Source organism: Macaca thibetana, chromosome 1, assembly GCF_024542745.1.
Source record: "Macaca thibetana thibetana isolate TM-01 chromosome 1, ASM2454274v1, whole genome shotgun sequence".
In the NCBI taxonomy this organism is placed as follows: Eukaryota; Metazoa; Chordata; class Mammalia; order Primates; family Cercopithecidae; genus Macaca; species Macaca thibetana.
Genome location: NC_065578.1, coordinates 151,102,255 through 151,118,521, shown reverse-complemented (window position 1 = coordinate 151,118,521; position 16,267 = coordinate 151,102,255). Strand labels below are relative to the sequence as shown.

Below are 16,267 nucleotides of genomic sequence, written 5' to 3'. Positions count from 1 at the left end.
TAACCAAGGCCAGGAAGTCAGATGGTCTTTCTCTTCTCTTGGGCTTATTCCACAACTTCTCTTCTCCTCAAGTGTGGTACTGTGTACATATGAGCACATGAGCACATGGAGAATGGCAGAAAGCAGCAGAAGAGGGAATGGTGGGGGCGAAAAAGCAAACAGGCATGTATTCAGTACTTATATGTTTCAGGTACTTCACAGACATGCATCTCATGCTATAAAATAAATTATTAAATCAGCAACTTCTCAAAAACAATCTGTACAAAGCCACAGCTTTTCCTGAAGTATACACTAAAATATCAAGGTTGTCTTAATTTTATTCTGTTCTCCAAAGAAATAAGTATTGTCTAAATTATACTCTTCATTTTTGCTTTAAACGTCATTAAATCTCACACTGATGTGCTGCACACAGTCATGTGTGTCCACTAATGGTAACTAACCAGGTGGAAGTCCTAAAATGCAAAAAGAAAAAGACCACAATAGAAAACAAGAAATATGAACAAAGTACTTTAGAACATTGAGGCTTTAAAAAGACTTACCCAACTCTGAAAACATCAGCTAACTTTAGGAATGCAGAATTGATAAGAATAGGGAATGGATACTTCTGAAAAAGTCTGGGAAAGCGAACAACTGCTTCGCACTGTTCACCAAGTTTGCCAGATCTTAGGCCTATGGAAAAAAAAGCACAGAGAGGGAAGAACAGTTTGCATATTCGTGGCTACAAAGCAAAAATAGCAAATATTAATTTACTAGATAGTGAAGAAATAATCATTCTTAAGAAGCAGGTAAAGTATAATTCATTACCCTTTTAAAAGTAAAAATGGTATATCAAATAGTAATCTGGAAATCACTACTTTTAGATAAACAATAATGAAAAAAAGTTTTAAGGTAAGAGTTAAGAATATTCAAAGCCACAAAATAAAGCTCAACACATTTAAAAGGACTGAAATCATACAATGCATGTTTTCTGACCACATGGAATTAAATTAGAAAAAAGAAAAAAAAAAGCACCTTTAACCCATAGGTGGCTAGGCATGGTGGCTCATGCCTGTAATCTCAACACTTTGAGAGGCTGGGAAAAGGAGGACTGCTTGAGCTCAGGAGTTCATGACCAGCCTGAACAACATAGTAAGACCTTGTCTCTACGAAAAAAAAAAAAAAAAAATCCAAGCGTGGTAGTGTGCGCCTGTGGACCCAGCTACTGGAGATGCTGAGGTGGATGAATCACTTGAGCCTGGGAGGTTGAAGCTGCGGTGAACTGTGATTGTGTCACCGTGCTCCAGCCTGGGCAGCAGCGCAAGACCCCATCTCAAAAAAAAAATTTTTAAGTAACAAATAAATAAATAACTCACAGCTGAAAGAAGAAATTAGAAAAATATTTTGAACTGAATGAAAATAAAAGCACAATCTATGGAATGCAACTAGAGTAGTGCTTCAAGGAACATTATTTATAACATTGAAGGCTTATATTAAGAAAGAAGAAAGTTCTCAAATCAATGATCTAACAAAGGTACCAACATAATTCAATGTGGAAAGAATAATCTTTTAAACACGTGATTCTGGAAAAGCTAGATAAGCATAGCAAAAAGAATCAACCTTCTCCCTTGCATCATACACAAAAATTAACTCAAAATGAACAACAGACCTCAGTGTAAGAGCTAAAATTATAAACTATGTAGAAGAAGACATAAAGAAAATTTTTATGAGCTTGGGTTAGGCAAAGAATTCTTAGATAAAACAAAAGGCATAAATCATAAAATAAAAAAGTGGTAAGTTAAATTCCATCAAAATTTAAAACTTCTGCTCTTCAAAAGACACTGTTAAGAAGATGAAAAGACAACCCACATACTGAAAGAAAACATTTACAAAACACATATGTGATAAAGGACTTCATCCACAGTTGTTGTAAATCAATAATACAAACCAATTTTTTAAATGGACAAGAATTAAACAGAAATTTCATTGAGGAAAAAATATGGATGGCAAATATAAGCACATGAACAGATGCTCAACAGTGTCATCAGGGAAATGAAGATTTAAAACTCCAAAAAGATACCACTACACATTCACTAGAATGGCAAAAACTTTAAAAAGACCAACAATGCAAGTGCTAATGAGGATATGGGGTAACTATAACTCTCACACATTGTTAGTGGGAATGTAAAACCGTTCAGCTCTTTTGACAACCCTCTGGCTCCTTCCTTTAATTTTCATTTTTCCTTTATTTTAGATTCAGGGGGTACATGTGCAAGTTTGCTAATGGGTATACTGTGAGACGCTGAAGTTTGGGGTATGAATGATCCCATTACCCACGTAGTGAGCATAGTACCCCAATAGGTAGTTTTTCAACTCTTCCCCTCTCCCTCCCTGCTTACTTTTAGAGTCCCTGGTGTCTACTGTTCCTCTCTTTATGTCCATGTGTACCCAAAGCTTAGCTCCCACTTACAAGTGAGAACATACAGTATTTGATTTTCTGTTCCTACATTAACGTGCTTAGGGTAATGGCCTCCAGTTGCATCCATGCTGCTGCAAAAGACATGGTTTCATTCTTTTTTATGGCTGCATAGTATTCCATGGTGTATATGTACCACATTTTCTTTATCCAATCCATGATTGACATGCATCTAGGTTGATTCCACATCTTTGCTATAGTTAACAGCGCTGGGATAAACATACGAGTACATGTGTCTTTTGGGCAGAATGATTTATTTTCTTTTGGGTATATATCCAGTAATGGGATTACTGGGTTGAATGGCAGTTCTAAGTTCTTTGACAAATCTCCAAACTGCTTTCTACACCGGCTGAACTAATTTACATTCCCACCAACAGCACATATATAAGCATTCCCTTTTCTTCACAGCTTTACCAGCAAGTTATTTTTTGACTTTTCAATAATAGCCATATTGACTGGTGTGAGATGGTATCTCACTATGGTTTTAATTTACATTTCTCTGATGATTACTGAAGCTGAGCATTTTTTTCGTGTTTGTGGACTCCTTGTATGTCTTCTTTTGAGAATGTCTTTTCATGTCCTTTGCCCACTTTTTAATAGGGTTATTTGGTTTTTGCTTGTTGAATTAAGTTCCTTATAGACTAGATATTACACCTTTGTCAGATGCGTAGTTTGCAAATATTTTCTTCCATTCTGTAGGCTGTTTACTCTGTTGATAGTTTCTTTCGCTGTGCAGATGCTCTTTTGCTTAATTAGGTCCCACTTGTCAAGTTTTGGTTTTGTTGCAACTGCTTTTGAGGATTTAGTCATAAGTTCTTTCCCAAGGCTGATGTCAAGAATGGTACTTCCTAGGTTTTCTTCTAGGATTCTTACAGTTTGAGATCTTACATTTGAATATTAAATCCACCCTGAGTTAATTTTTGTATACGGTGAAAGGGAGGGGGGTCCAGTTTCATTCTTCTGCATAGGGCTAGCCAGCTATCCCTGTACCATTTATTGCACAGGGAGTCCTTTTCCCATTGCTTATTTTTATCAACTTTGTTGAAGATCAGATGGCTGTAGGTGTGCAGCTTTATCTCTGGGTTCTCTATTCTGCTGTCTGTGTGACTGCGTGTGTGCCAATACCATGCTGTTTTGGTTACTGTGGCCTTACACAATAGTTTGAAATTGGGTAATGTGATGCCTTCAGTTTTGTTATTTTCCTTAGGATTGGTTTGGCTATTTAGACTCTTTTTTGGTTCCACATGAATTTTATAAGAGTTTTTTTTTTCTAATTCTGTGAAAAATGACGTTGATAGTTTGACAGTAATAGCACTCTGTAGATTGCTTTGGGCAGTGTGGCCATTTTAACGATATTGATTCTTCCAATCCATGAGTGTGGAATGTTTTTCCATTTGTGTCACCTATGATTCCTTTTGGTAGTGTTTTGTAGTTCTCCTTGTAGAGATCTTTCACCTCCTTGGTTAGAGGTATCCCTAGGCATTTTATTTTTTGTTGGTTCTTTTTTAATACAGGTAAACATACTAGACACATAGCAATGCTACTTTTAGCTATTTATCCAAATGAAATGAAAACATATGTCGACACAAAGATCTGTATGCAAATATTCACAGCAGCTTTATTCATTAATAGCCCCAAACTGGAAATACATATGTTCACCAACTGGTAAATAAATAAACAAACTGTGGTATATCCATACAATGAACTACTACTCAGCAATAAAAAAGGAACCAGTTACTGATGCATACAACAACAAAGGTGTATCTCTGTTGTGTAGCTTTGAAATGATTACAATAGTCTGCTATTGTGAGTGAAATGTTCTGCTGTGGTAAGAACATGGAGTGTAATCTCCCTCCCTGATGACATGGCTCCTAGCATTGAAAACCTTGTTGTCATCATAGATCTCCAGTGTTGGTCAGATCTTCTCTCCAGAGAACATCTCATAGAAAGGTACACCTCAAACTTCAATTAGACTTTACATTCACAGTGGCCTGTTTCCATCCTAAATGCACAACTAGACTTTACTAATTGGACTCTAAATGAAACTAGTATTTACTCACACGTGGTTGATGGACTTTGTCTATCAAATGTATTCCCTGTGAGATTTGTTCTTATTATTCTCCCCCTCTAAACATTGTGAACAAGGTGGGGAAAACTCTTTCTGTATGGTAATAAACCATGTGATTTGTGAAATCATACCTTATTTTAACCACATAAAACAATCTCAAAATCATTATGCTGAGTGAAAGAAGCCAGACCCGAAAGACTACACTTACTTACTGTATGATTCTATTTTATATGACATTCTGGAAGAGGCAAAACTATAGTGACAAAAAATAGATTGGTGGTAGCTGGGAGCTAGAGAAAGGGAACTGACTGCACAGGCACACAAGGAAAGTTTTTCGGGTAAAGGAAATATTCTATGTCTTGACTATGGTCATGGTTTCATGACTACATACATTTGGTGAATTTTATCTGATACAAATTATACCTCACTAAATCTGATTTTTAAAAAAATTTTAAAAACCCAACCAACAAAAAAGAATTAATATTCAATTTTCTAAAAAATTCATTAGGAATTGGCCCTTTCCTATGCCCTTTTAAGGTTGATGTAGTGCTTTAAGAAGCTAACATAGAAGGATAAAATAAGTCTCTACAAAACCCAGAGAAGAGATTGGAACACTCCTCTGGATCCTGCCTGGAGTCACAGCTGAACCAGGAAAAAAAAAAATTCACTAAGAGTGAATACGTTGGTAAGGATTTAATAGCATCAATTTCAAATGTCTCTGTTTAGTATTTTACCAGTCATAAAATGCTAATTATATCCTCACAGGAATAAGTATCTTAGAATATCTCCATCCAGTAACCTTTGATTATTCTTAAAAAAACAAGAAAGGAGGCCAGGCGCAGTGGCTCACGCCTGTAATCCCAGCACTTTGGTAGGCCAAGGCAGGCAGATCACCTGAGGCCAGGAGTTCAAGACCAGCCTGGGCAATATGGTAAAACCTCGTCTCTACCAAAAAAAATTACAAAAATTAGCCCAGCGTGATGGCAGGGACCTGTAATCACAGCTACTCAAGAGGCTGAGGCACGAGAATTGCTTGAACTTGGATGCAGAGGTTGCAGTGAGCCAGTATCGCGCCACTCACTCCACTCCAGCCTGGGTGACAGAGACCCTGTCTCCAAAAAGCAAAAAGACAAAGGAAATCTGAAGGCTCTTCCTAGTTGCCACAATGTTTCATACAAAAGACAACCACAAAGTAAAACTGCATAGGTAATTTCTCTCATTTACTAATGAGTGATGTTCTGTAATGCACTCATGTTAGTTATTCAGTACTTAGAACATTATTTCCTCATAGGAAAATAATAGCACTATCAGCACTCATAGTACTCTGGAACCTAATAACCATTTATAATAAAAGTTTCTATGGGATAATTAATTAACATTTCTAACTGAGATAGAACACATTCCTCCTTCATCTGGTCCCTCCTCCCTTTCACCCTCATACACACACAAAGAACTGCCTCTGAAGCTCTAGAAATCTTTTTCCTATCAAACACACAACGCCAAAAGGGGTAATTCCACATAGCTGGGAGCGTGGCTCACATAGCCTTAAAGGCTTTTCTAAAAGCCTGATATGAAAAACGGGTCAAGGGACACACAGATAAGGCACAGAAGAGGAAAGACATAGCTGAGGATGGAGGTGAGAGGAAGAGACAAGGAACAGAGATGTGTGCTTATGTGTATGTGTTGGCAAAGCGGTTGAAAAAATCCATAGTAATTGGATTGTTTCATTTTCTTCTCACTTCCAGTAGCTGAGTTACATACAAAGGATGGTAAAGTTCTGTTTGTAATGAATTAACCTTGGCTGAGATGAAAAAGGCATAGTAGGAAACAGCCTATGTACAGGTAGTCTCCTTGACAGAATATAATCATGTTTTATCTTCCCTGAAAAACAGAACCAAAGACCATATTGATTTGTTTAAACATGCTGATTTAAAATGTACCAAAGATTATTTTGAATGAAGCCAGAGAATGTTTTATCTAATATCGTCAAACTTTTTTATCTGAGATAAAGTAGACTCTCATTCCTCTATAACAACTCCATGGAGTAAATGAGTTAAGAATATTAAATCTCTTCTGTATTTTCTGATGTAAGAGCCCTCCTTAGGAAAGAGGAAGTGAGAAGTAGGCTGGCTCTGAAGGATAGGAGTTAAGGTGAAAAAGAAGGAAAAAGTGCTTTAAAGGCCTATTATTTAGCAATAGCCCTGGGTTGGCGTAGTATGGTACTCATCTTGCTTGCTCTAGGCCAATTTTGTAAGCACTGGAAAACAGGAGCTCAGCACATTCCAGTTCTAGTATAAGAGGGTTAGACATTTTATTTGTATTGCTTGCTACAGGAAGAATGCCCTGGTCATAAGACCACTAATCATAAGAATACTACTGTGAGCCCAGAGATAAGATTAAGAAGGATGGATGTGATTGCCATACCTACATTTTATTTTGTATTCTTCCACCAAAAAAACAAAACAAAACAAAAACAAAAACAAAAACAGATCCCTCCTGCTTTTCTGTGCCTGGACTTAAACAGCGCTTAACTCAGTTGCAACATGCATGTAGACCAGGGGAATTAAAATAGGCTGTAAAATCATTTATTCATTCAAAATTCATTTGGCAGAAGTAAAGCATGCATTATTCTAATCTTATTTTGCACTTAAAATGTGCAGAGCTTTTTGCCATGCTAGTGTTTTCAGCTTTGCTCTGCATCAGCAATATCTGTTAAGTTTTTGAAAAATATCTATGCTAGGGGTTTTACTCCAAATCTACTAAATATATGGGGCAGAGTCCCAGGCATCTGTTTAACTTTGAGAAGGCTGGGTTTTTTTTTTTTTTTTTTTGAGACAGTCTCACTCTGTCGCCCAGGCTGGAGTGCAGTGGCACGATCTCAGCTCACTGCAACCTCCGCCCCCGGGGTTCAAGCGATTCTTGTGATGCAGCCTGCCGAGCAGCTGGGATTATAGGTGTGCACCACCACACCTGGTTAAGTTTTATATTTTTAGTAGAGACGGGATTTCACCATGTTGGCCAGGCTGATCTCAAACTCCCAACCTCAGGTGATCCTCCCGCCTCAGCCTCCCAAAGTACTAGGATTACAGGCATGAGCCACTGTGCCCAGCCAGCACCTAGATTCTCAAGTTAACTTCTGCCACTTCATAACTTATTTGACTGGCCTGCCCACACTGATTACACTGGAGTTAGAAAACTACTAGGCTGCCGAATTTGGTCCTCAGAATGCTGTTATCTGACAGGCACAATGTTTTTAAAGGTTTTGAACACACTGTCAGGTTTTACAAATCATACTTCACATAAAACCCCAGGATCTCTGGTTTTAGAAAAGTAAAAGATCTGAAATGTTACTGAAGAAGGTAGGAGTGTCTGACCAAAGAAACACAGTAGTACTGCAGAAACATTACAGTACTGCAGGTCCGTGTTGAAGGTCAGTGTGTATTTGGCTGCCATTTATGATGATAGCCATGTACCCTACTGTATGACTTTCTGCAGCAATTTTTGACTGCCTTTAAGGATAGTAAAGAATGGAACCTTGGATGTGAATTTAAAGTACTGGTAAGAAAGTAAATGAAGTTAATAAAATGAGGGACCATGAAATCTAAGCTGAACAAAGAAGTAAAACAGGTACAGAAAAGTAGAGAGGTGAAATACTGAGGTCTGAATGAAAATAAAGACCAGCCAAAATAGCAGTTAATGATAATGATAATGATAATACACATGAAGTGCTTATTCTGTGCCAGTCACTCTGAAGCACTTTACATGTATTAAAGTCTCACTAAAAATCACATAAATTAGGCACCATTATTTTCCCCATTTGAAAGGTGAGGAAACAGGCACAGACTAGTTAAGCAATTTGCATAAGAAACAACAATGCTAACAAATGACAGAGTTGGGATTCAAATTCTGGCAATGTGGCTCCAGAGGCTATAGTGCTAACCATTATGCTAAAATGTATCTATAGCAAGCAACTAGAAAGAAAGAGATTAAGATTCAAGAATGAGACATTTAAATGAGTGATTAAATAGTGGAATTCTGAGGTGATGAATTCTAGGGAATTAGGGGAATGCCATAAATTATGGTAAACTTGGGGTTTGGGATATACATTAATCAAGTTTTCAAAACAGCACAAATCTCCAAGTTGCATCTATCAGCAGTTCTTAGTTGCAAGCAACAGAAGCTAACTTTGGCTTATTAGGCAGAAAATGAGTTTATTAAAAGCTTAAGAACCATTTTTAAGGTTAAATTTCTAGGAACACCTAATATCACACTACCCAAACAACTGGATGGAGGAACCTTGTCTTTGGTAGGAAACACCAGATGCAACAATGAGCTCTGCTGTCATCTAGGAATATTGTAGCCATTGTTGTTGCTACTGTACACTAGAAATACCGCTGCTGCCAGGGCAGAACTGTGAGTGGACAGTTCAACTCTTCCTTCTTGCATCTCTAACTTCTAAATCAGACAGTGAGAAGGAGGTGTGTCTGACTGACAGAGCCTAAGTCAGATCCTGCATTCTTGCAAAGGAAACTAGGAAATGAGTTTTTGCTTCTACCTTGGTTAGACAAGGTTCATGCTATGGGACATTCCTTAAGCACAAAAAGAGTGTTCAAAAGATATTAAGCAACCATCAACATAACTAACATCCACTACAAAGAAGACCACAAATAAAACCTTACCAAACAAACACAATTTAGGAGAATTTGTGACATACATTTGCTTTAGCTAAGAAATGATGATGATTCGAAATTGAACCATAATACAAACAAATCTTGAAATGTATACATTAATAAAAGGTGTCGGGGGGACATGGGTAGAAATATGAACACAAGCATACAAACCACAGCTTAAAAAATTGATGGCAAAGCCAATTTTTATATTTAAAAAGCAGAAATAGAAACAAGTAAAATGATAGTGAAAACTAACGATGCATTAATAAGGCAGCATCCATCCCCCAAATTTCAGAAAATGTCTGTAAATGTACATGGTAAGATATATGCAACGTCATCCAGTATGCACATGAGAATACTAATTTAGAATCCTAAACAAATTTGAGTTTATGTATACCAACTTCTAGGAATATTTAATAACTTATTTTGCAAATTCCAAGACAGTAAATCTTAGTAATATACAAGAATGAGTCTGTGGGTTTCAGTAAAAACTTGAATTTTTGGATTAGTTCATAGCCCATGAAGGAATTACCAATCAGGCTGCTGGTTTTTATGTGGCATTAAGTTGCCCAGAGTCTCACCTTAGCTTCAATTCTGTATGTTTTTGGTTTGTTTGTTTTGTTTTTTGAGACCGAGTTTCATTCTTGTCGCCCAGGATGGAGTGCAATGGCACAATCTCAGCTCACTGCAACCTCTGCCTCCTGGGTTCAAGTGACTCTCCTGTCTCAACCTCCCAAGTAGCTGGGATTACAGGTGCCTGCCACCACCCCCAGCTAATTTTTGTATTTTTAGTAGAGACAGAGTTTCACCATCTTGGGCAGATTGGTCTCAAACTCCTGACCTCAGGTGATCCGCCCGCCTCGGCCTCCCAAAGTGCTGCAACGACAGGTGTGAGCCACTGCGCCCGGCCTAATTCTACATGATTTTATAGGTCCGCTTCTCAACACTCTCAGACTGTGTGGTCTGGCAGCAGAGATTCTTAGGAGAAAGAATTTGACTCCGTGTGGGTCACATGCCTCCTTCTGAATCAATCAGTTATGATAGGGAATTAGTCACCTGAAACAAATCTGGCTGCTGAGGCCTTTCTCTTCAGGAGGGCCTATGAAGACACTTCCTCAAAGGCCTATATTTGTTTACTGAAACACCAACGACATCTGAGCCATATAGATAATGTAAAAGCAATCTGTGGTCTTTTTTAACAATCTTGATGGTCTGAGAATTCAGGTATTTTGGAATATAGGTGAGGTGACAGCGTCTAAGGGGGAATTAGAGTGTAGAGATAGCTTCCTGATTCACATCATTTCCCTATTTCATAACTAAATTTTTCATTAAGCACACCATCAAGCTTTTTCACGCAGCATTACGTTCACCAGCACCTCTAGTAACAAATCTACCCTCTATATTTCCTCCCTTCCCATTGCATCAGCTGCAAGAAAAGGAATGAGTCACTGCTCTCTTCCCCATTGCTTTCACCTCATCCTTTCCAAGGTCAACACTGCAGAAGGCAGATAGGCTGAATAATGTCATTTAAGAGACTCCTCTTTTCCCAGGTGGAAAGAGATCTTGCATAAGTTTTCCCAAATCATCAGGATAACCTCCCATCAGCTGATCTAAAAATGTTTAGACTAAGAAATTATATTAGTGAAAAAGTTACACTAATTTTTGTGAGACGCATTCTTTATATTGCCAATTACGTATAGTAATGATTATATCATGAAATGTGTCAGATAAACATAAGCTGTAATGTATTTGATTATAACACTTAACTCTGCTTGTGTATGCTCAGTCTTACAGAAGCTCAGTCAGCATGGCCATCAGCCTACAACTTTCAATGCCTTCCCATTGCACTCTGCACAAAATCCAACTTCTTGTCCTAACAGCGCCACATTTGATCTAGCATTGTCTATCTCCTTATATTTGTATGCAAGCTCCTTAAAGAGGTCTTGTTTGCCAATATAGCCCCTAGTCTGAGTACAGAGCCTGAGACAATGCAGGTGGTCAGTAAATATCTGTTGAGTAAATGAATGGCTATCATATGGAGGATGATTTTCCTGTTACTAACTACATCCTAAAGTAATGGAATTGAGTCAGCTTCAAAATAGTATCCACTTATTCCTATAGAGATCAGAAACAATCAGCTTACTGCCAATGCTTGCTCAAAAGGCTCAGAATAAAGTACAATAGGTTATAAATATATAACAGGTTATGAATGGCAGCATTTCCCGAGTGTGTTTCTAGCAACACCAGTGCCACAAAATATTTATTTAAAATAGCGTTCAAAGGTTATATCTTATGTCTAACTGTCTACTCATCTCCATTTGAATGTCTAAGAGACATCTCAAATTTAACATATCACAAACTGATTTGATTTCACTAAACATACATACATCCTCCCAGTAGCTCAGACCAAAAACCTCTAAATTTTCTTGACCACTTACTCTTATATCCTCATCTAATCCATTAGCAAATCTTGTTGGCTCTACCTTGAAAATATATCCAGAATCTCTGCACTTCACACATTTTCAGTGTCACCACCTTGGTCCAAGCCACTATATTCTTTTCCCTGGATTGTTATAGTTGCCTTCTCATTGGTCTCCCTACTTGGGTCCCTGACCCTCTCCACTTCAGTCTATTCTCCACACACTAGCCAGACTGATACTTTCCAAAGGAAAGTCAGATCATGTCACACACCTGCTGAAAATCCTCCATGGTTTCCTATCTCACTCAGAATGAAAGCCAGTCCTTTTGATGGCTTGCATGGCCCTACCTGAACTGGACTCTGGTTATCTTTCTTTCTTTTTTTTTTTTTTTGAGACAGAGTCTTGTTCTGTTGCCCAGGCTGGAGTGCAGTGGTGTGATCTCGGCTTACTGGAAGCTCCGCCTCCCAGGTTCACGACATTCTCCTGCCTCAGCCTCCCCAGTAGCTGGAACTACAGGCGCCCGCCACCATGCCCGGCTAATTTTTTTGTATTTTGTTTAGTAGAGACGGGGTTTCACCATGTTAGCCAGGATGATCTCGATCTCCTGACTTCATGATCCACCCAACTCGGCCTCCCAAAGTGCTAGGATTACAGGAGTGAGCCACCCGCGCCCAAGCAACTCTGGTTATCTTTCTATACTCATTGTCTATTACTTTGCTCCAGATAACTGCATGCATAGGAGGCTTCTACCTCAGGGCCTTTGCACTTGCTGTTCCTCCACTTGATTGAGGAGGTCTTTCTTGCCTATCCTTCATAAAATAAGAAATCAACTCCAGCCCCTGATCAGTTTTCTCCAGTCCCCTTCATTGCTTCATTTTCCTTTAGAATATGTATCATTAACTGTCACGTGTTCGCTGTATTTGCTGAGTGTCTGCATCTGCTGTCTAGAATGTAAGCTCTATAAGGGCAGGAGTTTTGTTTTGTTTCATTAACTGCCATGTTCCTAGTACAAAGCCTGATCAAATAAGTCATGTGTCTGAGTGTCTGTGCTGAGGTGGGGGAGATATTTCAGAAACAGCATTCCTTGGAGTTTGGGAACGAAAAAAGAGTTGTAACTTGTAGCCTTCTGACCTTTAGCTCACAAAACAGAAGTACTTTAACAGATACAAGATGAAATGACTCAATATTTAAAATACTCAACTATATGCTACATGAAACTGGCTATTTCTATAACTTAATTTCCTAACAGCTTTAAAAGATACTATAGGTGAGATGAAAAAGAACAAGTCATCTTTCTGAGCCTGAGATTCATCTGTAAAATATGCCGGGCATTGCTGGGAGGAGTGAAAATGATCACTTACTCTGTGTCTAAGATTGACACCTGATTTCTTTCTTACAGATATAAAATATTTTCATTTCAACTTTTCTTTAAAAAGGAAAATTGTGGCTTTTTTCTTACAACTGTAAAATTTGAGGAATTAAACAATTCTAGACTCCTCTTCAGTGCCCCATCTTGATCACTGTTCCACAACCACTATCCTACTGTCAGCATGGTACAAGCTCAGCTGGACCAGCATGATAGAAAATGTCCTTAGAACTGGTAGGGATAAGAAAGAGATGTATCAGAATGAGGAGGAAAGTGTTTGAAAAACACATTTAAGGCCGGGCGCAGTGGCTCATGCCTGTAATCCCAGCACTTTGGAAGGCCGAGGCGGATGGATCACCTGAGGTCAGGAGTTGGAGACCAGCCCGGCCAACATGGTGAAACTCCGTCTCTACTAAAAATACAAAAATTAGGCGGGCGTGGTGGTGGGCACCTGTAATCCCAGCTACTCGGGAGGCTGAGGCAGGAGAATCGCTTGAACCCGGGAAGCAGAGGTTGCAGTGAGCCGAGATCGCGCCACTGCACTCTAGCCTGGGCAACAGAGCAAGACTCCGTCTCCAAAAAAAAAAAAAGAAAAGAAAAGAAAAACATATTTAATATTACAATTTTATTTTTCAGAGGAGAAAAACCCTATAGATTTGGTAAGAGAAAGAAAAGTTCAACATCATTTTCTTGGTTGATGGGAGTGCACTAAAGATATTGAGACTCAACCAAAGGAATATCCCATTGCGGGTTGTGAAATTTTTGTGTTTATCAGGAGGTAAAAGCTTTTATAAGAGCCTGAGAAACTCTTATTTAGACTAACCCACTAAAAATATTCACAGTTTAAAAAATAAACGGAAAAAGAGTCCCAAAAACGTTAATAGACATATCCAACTCAGAAAACTGGGAAGTGGCTCAAAGGGGACTTAAACAGAGATCCTTCTGAGTTCTAGTCCTGTTCTCCAACATTATATATTGGCTACGATTAATCAAGATTTAATTGTATACCAGCTGCCGAAATGTTTCCCGTACAATAAAAACCCTTAATATGAAACAGGTTTCATATCACCAGTCGAGTTCTTTACTGACAAATTTCCGACCTTGCGTCCCAAATCCATATCTATATCTCTTCAGCATTTACTAAATGCTTCTTTCGCATACCATTAAGTCACTTAATACAACAATTCTGCCAGCTCAATGGTACTGTACCCACTTGGTAGACGACAAACCGAGGCTAGATGAAATTAATCATAAAATTAGCGGCACTGAAATTTAACTCAGTGCAACCCCAAAGCTCCTTCTACGCCAAACTGCTCCCTGTAAGCAAGGAAACAGAACTCCTGGAACTTGTCCTCAGAGAATGAGCAGGGCTTTTTGCATGGTCTCGGCCATGGTTAGCCTGCCTTGTAACCCGCAGGTAACAGAGCTACGGAAATCAAATGAATCGCTGTCAAGTCGGTGCAAGACAACTATTCAGCACATTTCATGGTGACCTGGTCTCAAATGAACAGACTGAAAACCAATTTCAGAATTTCTTTGTAGTGTTTCTTAGAAACCAGCCACTGTCCACTGCTTAGAAAATAGGGGGCTGTTCCCTCAAGTGGTCAAAACGGGCCTCTCACTAGAGCTCGCCACTTGTTTAGCCGGTGTAAGGCCAAACAATCCTGCAAATTTCCCGCAACCTCCCGAAGGGGTCAAAGCCCACGCCCCAGCAAAAGCACAGGCACTCCCCGCCCAGCGAAGATAGGCGCATGCGCCTACCCGTCCTCTGAAGCTACCACCACGTGGTGGCGCCACTTCCCCCCACGCCCGTTTCACCCATTCAGCCCGCTCTTTCGAATACCTTTGTCCAACTCCATAAGGGCAGAGTTGGCATCCAGTTCCTGTTCGCCATAGCCGGCATCTGCCAGGAAAGACTTAGTTGAGTTTGACGCCATGACCCGAATAGTTACTCGACTAGCCTAGTCAGAAAGATTGCAAACTCTACCCCAGAACCGCCATCTTCTCCCGCCGCCTTCTTGTTGGTTTTTCCTCCGCGCGCTGTCAAGCCCTGTTACGCATGCGCCCTGGTCACCCCGCGGTTCGCAGGCGCCTCTGCTGCCCTCTGCGCAGGCGCTCAAGGAGCTCTTGGACTCCAGGTTCCCGCGGCTGGGAGAAAAGGAGGCGGGGATCCGAAGGGGGAAATGACTCTGAGGCGCCCGGACGTCGCTCGGAAGCCAATCAGAGAGCGTGACGTCAGTTTGGCGCGGAGTTTGGCGGCCGGGGCTTACAGTGGCGGGAGTTGGAGGCGATAACGATTTGTGTTGTGAGAGGCGCAAGCTGCGATTTTTGCTGAACTTGGAGGCATTTCTACGACTTTTCTCTCAGCTGAGCCTTTTCCTCCGGCCCTGATGCTCTTCAATTCGGTGCTTCGCCAGCCCCAGCTTGGCGTCCTGAGAAATGGTGAGTAACGGTCCCAACCGCTGCTCGGGGCTGGCGGGATTCATCTACCCCGAAACACACGCCACCTCCGACCAGGGCCGACTCCAATTCTGAACTCAGCTTCTGAGTTCTCCCATGGCAAGGGTAAATTAGTGTTAGCTGGGACTACTGAAGAAAGCTGTGCTTTCATCTCCTCGGAACACTTGTAATCGTAATCGGGCTTTTAAAATCGTAACGCAGGCATGGACGTCGAAATAACTGCCTTCCAAGGCCTCTTACAGCTTACATCTCCATTGCGCGTTAACGGGAAAATGCATGCATTTGTGTGTATATGTTTCTCTCAACAGTTATTTGAGATGGTCAAAACTCATACTCATTGATTTATTCATTCGTTTGTTGTAGAATCTTAGTAAGCCCAGCTATTTGCTATGGGTATATACCAGTGAATATGACCCACTGTTAAGGAACTCAGTCAAGCAGAGAAGACAGGATATCTGCTTCTAACAGGATCAAAATCTTTTTTTCCCCGTTTACTACATGGTCATAAACATTTAGAGTGAAAGATGCTTGTAACCACATCCGCCAGAGATGACCCCTGTTAATAGATTGAAGTATATTATTTCAGATGTTTTCGACGCTAGAGGTAATATCTATTATTTTCAGAAATGGGATCAAAATGTCCTGTTTTTTCACTTTAATGGTATAAGTTGAACGTATTCCCATGTTAATATGTAGAAATCTAACTTTCTTACGCTAAAACATTGGCAATAAGAGATTTGAGGCTAGGTTTGGGTGTCATCAACTTAAACTTCTTGGTAAGTTTCTGATAAGGATGGTAAGTAGGCAGACTAACCTTGGACAGAAATAAAA

At 39.7% G+C, this 16,267-nt stretch overlaps 2 protein-coding genes and 1 non-coding gene across 6 annotated transcripts in view; 2 read left to right on the top strand and 1 right to left on the bottom strand.

Annotated features, from left to right (window-relative positions):
- Positions 1-15,020, bottom strand: part of INTS7 (integrator complex subunit 7) — a 94,557-nt gene extending 79,537 nt beyond the window's left edge. For 2 of the 3 annotated variants that reach the window (XM_050780889.1, XM_050780908.1), the window contains exons 1-2: positions 14,820-15,006; positions 540-669 (exon numbers count right to left, since the gene is read on the bottom strand). In XM_050780889.1, the coding sequence (XP_050636846.1) occupies positions 540-669; positions 14,820-14,913 (224 nt within the window). In that variant the 5' untranslated portion in view covers positions 14,914-15,006. Of the gene's footprint in view, positions 1-539; positions 670-14,819 lie in introns of all 3 variants that reach the window. The other variant, XM_050780899.1, reaches the window with a different exon arrangement.
- Positions 5,045-5,164, top strand: LOC126945443 (small nucleolar RNA SNORA26). The gene has a single exon (XR_007722450.1). It is a non-coding gene; the product is annotated as a small nucleolar RNA SNORA26 (small nucleolar RNA).
- A 13-nt stretch (positions 15,021-15,033) lies between the features above and the next one.
- DTL (denticleless E3 ubiquitin protein ligase homolog) overlaps positions 15,034-16,267 on the top strand; it is an 81,194-nt gene continuing 79,960 nt past the window's right edge. For both annotated transcript variants that reach the window (XM_050780932.1, XM_050780923.1), the window contains exon 1: positions 15,034-15,418. In XM_050780932.1, the coding sequence (XP_050636889.1) occupies positions 15,367-15,418 (52 nt within the window). In that variant the 5' untranslated portion in view covers positions 15,034-15,366. The remainder of the gene's footprint in view (positions 15,419-16,267) is intronic.